The sequence below is a fragment of the Triticum dicoccoides genome, chromosome 3B (genome assembly GCF_002162155.2).
Source record: "Triticum dicoccoides isolate Atlit2015 ecotype Zavitan chromosome 3B, WEW_v2.0, whole genome shotgun sequence".
Taxonomy (NCBI): Eukaryota; Viridiplantae; Streptophyta; class Magnoliopsida; order Poales; family Poaceae; genus Triticum; species Triticum dicoccoides.
The window spans coordinates 566,320,111-566,330,704 of record NC_041385.1 but is presented as its reverse complement, the minus strand read 5'-3'; the positions used below and the strand labels follow the sequence as shown (position 1 = coordinate 566,330,704).

General features: G+C 45.7%; 2 protein-coding genes across 2 annotated transcripts; one reads left to right on the top strand and one right to left on the bottom strand.

Moving 5' to 3' along the window:
• Positions 1-8,928: 8,928 nt before the first annotated feature.
• LOC119279664 (probable calcium-binding protein CML31) lies at positions 8,929-9,369 on the bottom strand. The gene has a single exon (XM_037560833.1). The coding sequence runs from the start codon at positions 9,367-9,369 to the stop codon at positions 8,929-8,931; it is 441 nt and encodes a 146-aa protein (XP_037416730.1).
• A 529-nt stretch (positions 9,370-9,898) lies between these two features.
• On the top strand, positions 9,899-10,336 carry LOC119281561 (putative calcium-binding protein CML23). The gene has a single exon (XM_037562056.1). It carries the CDS (start codon positions 9,899-9,901, stop codon positions 10,334-10,336), a length of 438 nt encoding a protein of 145 aa, XP_037417953.1.
• Positions 10,337-10,594: the final 258 nt, after the last annotated feature.

The window sequence follows — 10,594 nt, the reverse complement described above, 5'->3', positions numbered from 1 at the left end:
GGGGGCAGAAAGGTCGAGCCGAGCTAACCACCTGCGTTCTATTCCTGCTGCAAGCATGCCATTTTTCTTTTTATTATGCGTGTTGGGCTGGTTCGGCCGCCCGATTTTTATCCATCGGTTTGCAGAAAAGAAATTGCCTGGTTCACGTATCGTATATCAACCCATCCTTTGTCATCGACTACCATGCCATGGTGCTTACACTAGGAAATAACAACGAGAGGTGCAAAAATCTCAATGACATTTGACTGGCGTGGTGTCCGTCATAAACGGCGTCGGCAGCGGGCGAGGTTGCTGGAATTTAGTCTATATTGAGGCAGCCCAATAACTATTTTAGAAATTCCTAATAAATCCTAGAGACCCATTTAGCCCATTTGTGCAAAACAAGACATACTACTAAAGTGAGCTCCTAGTTGGCGCCTTCTGCGCCGGTTACCTTAAGTGGCGCCTGTAGGGCGTCGTTGGTGGGCTGTTTCTTCGCTGGCCCAAGTAGTTGCGCGCTTATACTGTTTCTTTCGACTGTTTCTTCGTTCGGCTGTTTGTTCGTTCTGCTGTTTCTTCTACCTTTCGACAATACAATTTGAACTGCAAATTTCTTTCCGAATATGTATGAAATGAAATATGCTTGAACAAAATATGGAATGAACTTTCTTAACAATGGAAAAATCTCCATAAATCACAGAAACCTGCTGATTGAAATCTTTAAGAATTTGGATCTGGCTTCCAGTAATTTAGTTGTTTGAAAGGAAAATTCTTTGTAAGAAGTACAACTGAATTAAAAAATTAATGCTCGGGACAGATTTCGAACATGTGCGGTTTCACTAACAAACGAGTTCTACTAACCACTCGGACTACTTACGACTAGTGATAGGTAACAGCGCAGATTATGTAATAACAATGTTGCAGTGGTATTTTATTGGACAAAACTGTACCAATTACTATTTTTTGAATTATTTGACGAACAAAAATCAGGAATTTGAAAAGGTTCATAGATTTCGAACAAAGTTCATCAATTTTCAAGAAAAGTTCACAAACTTGAAAAAATGTTCATCAATTTTCAAACAAAAGTTCATCGATTTTGAATATGTTCATCAAAATTTGAAAAAAGTTCATCAGAATTGAAAAAAGTTCATGGATTTCAAAATTAGTTCATCAATTTTCAAGAAAAGTTCACAAACTTGAAAAAATTTCATCAATTTTTAAACAAAAAGTTCATCAATTTTTAAACAAAAAGTTCATCAGTTTTTAAAAAAGTTTAGCAAATTTAAAAAAGTTCATCGAAATTTTAAAAAAGTTCATGGATTTTCAAAAAAAGTTCATCAATTTTCTAGAAAAGTTCACAAACTTGAAAAAAAGTTCATCAAAATTGAAAAAAGCTCATGAATTTCCGAAGAAAGTTCATTGAGCTTGAAAAACAAGTTCATGAATATTTTAGAAAAATTCACAAAAATTGAAAACAGTTCATGGATTTTTGAAAAGTTCACGATTTTGGGAAAAGTTGACTGGATTTGGAAAAAGGTTCGTCAAATTTGGAAAGAAATCCTCGTTTTTTTTAAAAAAGTGCATCATTATCAAAAAAGTTCATTGCATTTGAAAAAATGGTCAAATATTTGAAAAAAGTCCATCATTCAAAAATACAGAAGGAACAGATTCAATGGAAAAAAGAACACAGACTTCAAAAATGAAAAAAAAAATACCCGAATAACAACCTCCCCGGAAATGACCAATGAACCGTGAAAAACACCGGCTTGGGAAGTTTTTTGACGCTTCCCAAAACCAAGGGATTCCCGCGATTGAAGATACAAATAAAAACAAAAAAAGCAAGTTACGAAACAGTAGTTGTTCGATGGCCTAGTGGTAGCTGTGTTGGGGTCGCTGCAACTGGTCGTGAGTTCGAATTTTCGTGGCCCACATTAAATAGGAAATGCCAAAGTTTAGTCCCACATTGCTAAGTTTAGAGGGAGTTGGACCTCTTTATAAGGGAGGCTCCTTCTTCACTTGTATGAGCATGAGAACAAGAGGGACATCCACGCGCACTCCTCCTCCGCCGCCCGCCTCGTCACGACGCGGGTTGTGGGAATGAGCCGAGCCGAGCCGATGTCTACAGTAGGCCTACGGGAGAAGGGTGATAAGGTTTTTGGGGAGCGCTCAGCGCGACTACTGGCTGCTTCATCACGGACGATCCGACTACTGGCTGCTTCATCACGGATGATCCGACTACTGGCTGCTTCATCACGGACGATCCGGTCGCCGACGACTACTTCCCCGACGACGACTTCTTTCCCGACGTCCACGACCTCCTCGACGACATGGCAGGCGAGGACACCAACCCCAAGTCCAGCGCTTCTGCTGCTGCTGTGCCGTACGTGTTCTTCTCCTTACTGTTAGAAGTCCTCCTACAGTTCTTGGTTCTAGTTTCTGCCCTACGTATGTTAGATTCTGTTTCGTATAAGCAACTTCATCTATTGTCTGTTCTAGATGTGTTTACCTCAAGTTCATATATGCAGACGATGTTTACCTTCTCTCTGTCAGATTGCATGACTTGCTTTATATTTGCTATTTTAGTCATGCTTTATCTAGTATTTTGGTTAATAAAATCATTTGGTAAATTGCTCATATTTCCAACAATCCAAAAACCTTATTATAGGCAATTTACCTCGAATGGTTTTGCTGCTTCCATGAGACCTCCTATGTTTGAGGGTATCCACTATAAGAGGTGGCGCGTGAGAGCAGTTTTATGGTTTCAAACCATGAGTTGCTATGACGCCACTCTTGGCAAACCTGAAGGAGAGCAAGATGCCCAACAGGCACAAGCTTTTCAGAAAATGGATACCTTGTTTAAGGCTGGTCTCTTGAGTGTTCTTGGTGAGAACATATTGATGCTTATGCGCCAATTGACAATGAAAAAGATATGTGGGACGCACTCAAGGCCAAGTTTGGGGTCTCGGATGCCGGCACTGAGCTGTACATCATGGAGCAATTCTATGATTACAGGATGACTGAAGAGCGTTCCGTGGTTGAGCAGACTCATGAGATACAGTCATTTGCTAGAGAACTTGAGCACTTCAATTGTATCCTACCGGACAAGTTTGTTGCTAGGGGTATCATCACTAAGCTTCCTCCTTCATGGAGGAACTTTGCTACCTTACTGAAGCATAAGAGACAGGAGTTTTCCGTTCCGGATCTCATTGATACTCTTGATGTGGAAGAAAAGGCGAGAGCAAAGGACACACGTGCTCGAGATATTGAGGGAGGATCTAGTGCCAATCTGGTACAGAAAAAAAACTTCCAGTTCCACAAGTTCAAGAACAAGGGCAAGCTTGATGGTAAAGCAAAGTTTGATGGGAAGAACAAGGCTGTGCAGCACACGAACTTTAAGAATAAGAATAACAAGAAGAAAGGTGTCTGTCATGTGTGTGGAGATCCTGATCATTGGGCTCCTAGTTGCCCCAATCGCTATGACAAGCGTCATCCTGGGAAAGGCGGCAAGACCGCTAATGTTGTCATTGGAGACACTGACATGAAGGATGCTGGGTATGGTATATTTCCCACTATTCTTTCAGTATGTCATTCTCTTGATTGGTTGATTGACACGGGTGCTAATGTGAATGTATGCGGTGATATTTCCATGTTTTCGTCTTATCAGACCGCAGGGACTTCAACCGTGCTGATGGGCAACGGTTCAAGTGCTTCTGTTCGTGGTGTTGGCACGGTCGATCTGAAGTTTACTTCGGGGAAGATCGTGCGGCTGAAGAACGTGCATTATGTCCCCTCCGTCAATAAAACTCTTGTTAGCGGATCTCTTCTGTGTAGAGATGGCTATAAGCTTGTCTTTGAGTCGAATAAATTTGTAATATCCAAGTATGGAAGTTTTGTTGGTAAAGGCTATGAGTCAGTAGGCCTGTTTCGTTTATCCTTATCAGACGTTTACAATAAAGTTGTTAACCATATTTGCAACAATAGTGAATCAAATGTGTGGCATTCACGTCTTTGTCATGTTAACTTTGGTTGCATGTTGTGACTAGCGAAGTTGAACTTAATCCCTAGTTTCACCATTGTCAAGGGATCTAAGTGTCAAGTGTGTGTGCAAGCTAAGCAACCTCGTAAGTCTCACGTGACTGTGGAGACGAGAAATCTTGCACCACTAGAACTTATACATTCAGATCTATGTAAAATGAATGGTGTTTTGATAAAAGGTGGAAAGAAATATTTCATGACGTTAATTGACGACTCCACTAGATACTGCCGTGTGTATCTTCTGAAATCTAAGGATGAGGCTTTGAACTTTTTCAAGATCTATAAAGCTGAAGTGGAAAACCAACTTGATCGAAAAATCAAGAGGCTTAGGTCCGACCGTGGTGGAGAGTATTTTTCCAATGAATTTGATGCTTTTTGTGCGGAACATGGTATAATCCATGAGAGAACGCCTCCCTACTCACCTCAGTCAAATGGGGTGGCCGAAAGAAAGAACCATACTCTAACTGATTTGGTTAACGCCATGTTAGACACATCGGGGTCTCTCCAAGGCATGGTGGGGGGAGGCGATATTGACTGCATGTCATGTCCTAAATCGAGTTCTCACAAAGAACAAAGAGATAACTCCATTTGAGGAATGGGAGAAGAAAAGGTTAAAACTCTCTTATCTGCGAACATGGGGCTGTTTGGCGAAAGTCAATGTACCAGTTCCAAAGAAGCAGAAGCTGGGACCAAAAATTATGGATTGTGTTTTCTTGGGATATGCTTTTCATAGCATAGGCTATAGATTCTTGGTTGTAAAAATCTGAGGTACCTAACATGCATGTCGGTACGATCATGGAGTCGAATGATGCGACTTTCTTTGAAGATATCTTTCCCATGAAGGATATGGCTACCTCATCTAATCAGGAGATGCCTAGTTCATCAAATCAGGAACCAGTTACAATTACCGAACCTGCCATTTCGATGGAACACTTTGAAAGTCTTGTGGAGGAGAACAATGAAGTTCCTATTAGGAGCAAGAGACAGAGGACTGCAAAGTCTTTTGGTGATGATTTTCTTGTGTATCTCATAGATGACACTCCCAGTTCTATTTCGGAGGCCTATGCATCGGAAGATGCAGACTACTGGAAGGAAGCGGTTCGTAGCGAGATGGATTCCATCTTGCTGAATGAAACCTGGGAGATAACTGATCGTCCTTATGGGTGCAAACCTATAGGATGCAAATGGGTATTCAAGAAGTACAAGGCTCGGCTCGTGGCTAAGGGTTATACCCAAAAGGAAGGTGAAGACTTCTTTGATACTTACTCACCTGTGGCTCGACTGACCATTATTCGAGTTCTACTTTCACTAGCTTCCTCACATGGTCTTCTCATTCATCAAATGGATGTTAAGACTGCTTTTCTAAATGGAGAGTTGGATGAGGAAATTTATATGGAACAACCAGATGGGTTTGTAGTAGATAGTCAGGAAGGGAAAGTGTGCAAGTTGCTGAAGTCCTTGTATGGACTCAAGCAAGCACCCAAACAGTGGCATGAGAAGTTTGAAAGAACTTTAACAGCTGCAGGCTTTGTTGTGAACGAAGCTGACAAATGTGTGTACTATCGCCATGGTGGGGGCGAGGGAGTTATGCTTTGCTTGTATGTTGATGACATACTAATTTTCGGAACAAATCTGAATGTTATTAAGGAGGTCAAGGATTTCCTATCTCGCTGTTTTGAGATGAAGGATTTAGGAGTGGCTGATGTCATTCTGAACATCAAGTTGTTGAGAGATGATGATGGTGGGATTACATTGCTTCAATCTTACTATGTGGAAAAGATCTTGAGTCGCTTTGGCTATAGTGACTGCAAGCCCTCTCCAACACCATATGATGCTAGTGTGCTGCTTCGAAAGAATCAAAGAATTGCTAGAGATCAATTAAAGTATTCTCCGATTATTGGCTCGCTTATGTACTTAGCAAGTGCTACAAGACCTGACATCTCTTTTGCTGTTAGCAAACTGAGTCGGTTTGTTTCAAAACCAGGAGATGTGCATTGGAAAGCTCTAGAGAGAGTTTTGCGTTATTTGAAAGGCACTGCGAATTATGGAATTCACTACACTGGGCATCCAAAGGTGCTTGAAGGGTATAGTGACTCAAACTGGATCTCACATGCTGATGAGATAAAGGCCACGAGCGGTTACGTATTCACTCATGGAGGTGGCGCTGTTTCTTGGAAGTCTTGCAAGCAGACCTCTTAACGAGGTCAACAATGGAAGCAGAACTCACATCACTAGATACAGCTACGGTTGAAGCAGATTGGCTTCGCCGGCTCTTGAATGACTTGCCGGTTGTTGAGAAACCTGTACCGGGTGTCCTTATGAACTGCGACAATCAAACTGTGATCACGAAAGTGAGCAGCTCAAAGGATAACATGAAGTCATCAAGACACGTTCAGAGAAGGTTAAAGTCTGTCAGGAAAATGAAAAACTCTGGAGTTATTGCGTTGGATTATATCCAAACGTCTAAAAATTTGGCAGATCCTTTTACTAAGGGTCTATCGCGTAATGTGATAGATAATGCATCGAGGGAGATGGGTATGAGACCCACAATATGAGTTGTTCATAGTATTAACCTATTCTTTGTGATCGGAGGTCCCGTGAATTAGATGTGGAAGACAAGCTATTGGTCAACTGAAAGGAGAGTATCTCTACTATTCACAATACCACTCCATGAAGATGCAATACTCTCCTAATCTGCATGGCAGGTTGATGTATATCTTAATATGTTCTAAGTGGCTTATTTAAGCAGAGATGTTATCCTGCAGAACATCTTTTGAAGAACACACCTATATGAGTCTGATTGTCAAACGTCGCAATCTATGAGAGTAGGGTTCTCTCTAGTAAACTCATGAAAGGTCACGGAGTATGACGCATAAGCTCCACCCGCAGGGAAGACCCACGGTAGCCACGTATCGGTCAAGGCTTTATGTGAAGCTAGGTTCGCAGAAAACTTGCAGTTCAAGGCCCAGTCTACTGTTCAAATTGCTTACTAGTGTAGCATAGAGTTCTAGGTGGAAGTTCAACTTAACAGTCTCCACTGTAGTACCGGTATATAAAACAGTGTTTTGGAACCAAAGGCAAATTTCTGTGTGCCTCTGGGATCTGGTGGGGGATTGCTGGAATTTAGTCTATATTGGGGCAGCCCAATAACTATTTCAGAAATTTCTAATAAATCCTAGAGGCCCACTTAGCCCATTTGTGCAAGGCAAGGGATAATACTAGTCCCACATTGCTAGTTTAGAGGGAGTTGGACCTCTTTATAAGGGAGGCTCCTTCCCCACTTGTATGAGCATGAGAACAAGAGGGATATCCACGCGCGCTCCTCCTCCACCGCCCGCCTCGCCACGCCACGCCACGCCACGCCTCGCCTCGTCATGACGCGCCGCGGGTTGCGGGAATGAGCCGAGCCGATGTCTAATTTTTGCCACGCACTACGGGTATACGAAAGGTCACCTGGGAGCTGAAAAGTTTTGCGGTAGTGGATAATGAATACGAATGGCGCACCTCTTCGCATGCTGCCTGTTCACTTCGTCTCCCTCCGTTGCTTCACCTCCCGGCGCAGCTTGTTCGCGTCCCTCTGCTGTGCCTATATAAGAGAGGTCGCTCCTCTCCCGAGAGACACATCATAAGGTCCTCTTCCTCTCGCCACACAGTTCCAATCTCTGCGCTACTGCTGTCTTCCTCATCCCGGCTTGCGGCGTGCATCGCACGTCGGGACAGTAGGCCTTCGAGACCTACGGGAGAAGGGTGATAAGGTTTTTGGGGAGCGCTCAGCGCGACTACTAGCTGCTTCATCACGGACGATCCGACTACTGGCTGCTTCATCACGGACGATCCGGTCGCCGACGACTACTTCCCCGACGACGACTTCTTCCCCGACGTCCACGACCTCCTCGACGACATGGCAGGCGAGGACACCGACCCCAAGTCCAGCGCTTCTGCTGCTGATGTGCCGTACGTGTTCTTCTCCTTACTGTTAGAAGTCCTCCTACAGTTCTTGGTTCTAGTTTCTGCCCTACGTATGTTAGATTCTGTTTCGTATAAGCAACTTCATCTAGTGTCTGTTCTAGATGTGTTTACCTCAAGTTCATATATGCAGACGATGTTTACCTTCTCTCTGTCAGATTGCATGACTTGCTTTATATTTGCTATTTTAGTCATGCTTTATCTAGTATTTTTGTTAATAAAATCATTCGGTAAATTGCTCATATTTCCAACAGAGGTTACCTGGCTACGTACGGATGGGTGGACGACGATGTAGTCCAAGGGGGGCAAGTTCGTGATGGTGGGGGTTGCAAACGTCCAGTAATGCCTGGACTGCGGAAAGAGATGTACAATAGCAACAACGGACGAGGAGGGTGCAGATGCAGAGCAAGAGAAAAATGGTCCGGAAGGGGAATTTGAGTGGCCCAAGGGTGTCAGAGTCCTACACGGTTGAGTTTCGGACGCCCACAAACCTCCCTTAGTTTGTGTCCGGTTTGTAGGAATTCGAACAAACAAGACGTTCACAGATAAATACAGATCTGATTGGATGACAAACTATGTCCGAATAGCTTGGTTTGGACACAAGCATGCGTTTGAAGGATGGCGTTGGAGATGCCCTACGCTGTCTGAACGTATGCGGGCATTATAGGAGACGACGTTGGAGATGCCCTAAGTGAAGATGCATCTGCAATTCTTTGTTCTTCCTATTTTTGTCCTTGTGCAAATCAAAGAGGCCCTAGCCATGACATGGAGCGAAGCCACCCATTCCAACAGTTTATATGGATGCACAACACTCTTTTACCACGCGTAGTACTTGCATATTTTGTACTCTTATTCAATATTTCAAGAAATCGCGATACACACAACACATAGACGACCGTCACGTCCGGGTGTACAAAGCACGCACACTTTTGGCGCCAACGGAGTCCGCTACGAGTCCATCATGGTCTCGAACTCGTCGAAGGTGAGCACCCCGTCTCCGTTGAGATCGAACCTTTGGATCATGGCGCGGCAGTCGCCGACGTCCCGGCTGGCGCCCAGCCGGCTAAGCGCCCGCCTCAGGCTGGCCGGCGTGATGCACCCTCTCCTCTCCACCTCGTACACCCCGAACGCGTCCCTCAGACCCCTGCGCCTCTGGTCCTCTTCTCCCCCCTCCTCCTCGGACACCAGCTTGAGGAACTCCTCCTCGCTGAGCAGCCCGTCGCCGTCCGCGTCCACCGACGCCACGAGCGCCGCGGCGTCCTCGGCCGATATGCCGTCGCCGAGCGTCGCCTCCACGCAGAGCCGCAGCTCGGCCGCCGAGATCTTGCCGTCGCTGTCGCGGTCGAAGGATGAGAAGGCGCGGGCGATCCGTTCGCCGGAGCAAACCATGGTCAGTTAACTGGTGTTGGACTGATGCGTGGACGGCTCGATGCTTGTGTGAGCGACAGTAGCTGAGATGGTGCGATGAGAAGTCCGTGTGCACGCACGGTATATGTAGGCGTACCGCGTACGTGTGCTACTGAAGACTGAACTCATCGAAGCGCCGTAGTACAGTCAAAAGAAGTTCACTGGGACAAAACTGAAGTTCAGTTTTAAATGGCACGGCGGTTCTGAAAAACCCATGGTTCTCGCCTCCAAGTTCTGCTATATATTCCGTCAAAGAACACACTCATTTTATTTATCCTGCTGGTCCAGAATGTTACTCGCTCTTGGTGTCACCGTAGAAATGCGGTACTACGTGCTACTAATTGGCTAGTTCCTGAACTTGATCAAACACCGTTCCCATTTGCTTGCACATGCCAAGATTCTCAGCTATAAATACCAACACGCAACAGCTCGATTTCAATCAGCAGCAAACCAAGCGACGAACTGAGCATCAAGCACCGAAAGACAGACCAATCTTTGCAGGCGACTTAGCATGGCCACGTCAGGTGAGTTCAAGCGCGTGTTCTCAGCGTTCGACCAGGACGGCGACGACAAGATCTCCGCTGCCGAGCTGCGGCTCTGTATGAAGGCCGCGCTGGGCGGCGACATATCGGCGGAGGAGGTGCAGGCCCTGATGGCGTCAGCGGACGCCGACGGTGACGGGCTGCTGGACGAGGAGGAGTTCCTGAGGCTGGTGCGGGAGGCGGAGGCCGACCACGAGGAAGAGGGGGACAGGTGCAGGGAGGCGTTCGGGATGTACGAGATGGAAGGGAGAGGCTGCATCACCCCGCTCAGCCTCAAGCTGATGATGAGCAGGCTGGGGCTGTACCTGGACGTCAACGAGTGCCAGGCGATGGTCCGCCGGTTCGACCTCAACGGCGACGGGGTGCTCACCTTCGACGAGTTCAAGACCATGATGATGATGGCATGACATACAAAAACTGAACTTTGTATATTTTGTCTGGTTGATTCTAATTCGAAAATTTCTATCTTCGATTAGCGGCAGATACAAGTGTATTGTTAGGAAGGGTTTTGCATGTTTGGCAAAGACGACCAGCTCCCCGCTCCCAACCACGGCGACGCCACGCACGCACGCCATTGCTCCCCCCGCAGATCTCGCTGCGCTGCCCCCCTGCTATGCCTCCCCGACGCCGCAGGCCTGCGCCGGCGGCAGGAGACGCTCCCCCTC

What these genes read in the sequence shown, in the direction of transcription:
- LOC119281561 (XM_037562056.1), top strand. Translation starts at nt 9,899, where the DNA reads ATGGCCACGTCAGGTGAGTTCAAGCGCGTGTTCTCAGCGTTCGACCAG.
- LOC119279664 (XM_037560833.1), bottom strand. Translation starts at nt 9,369, where the DNA reads ATGGTTTGCTCCGGCGAACGGATCGCCCGCGCCTTCTCATCCTTCGAC.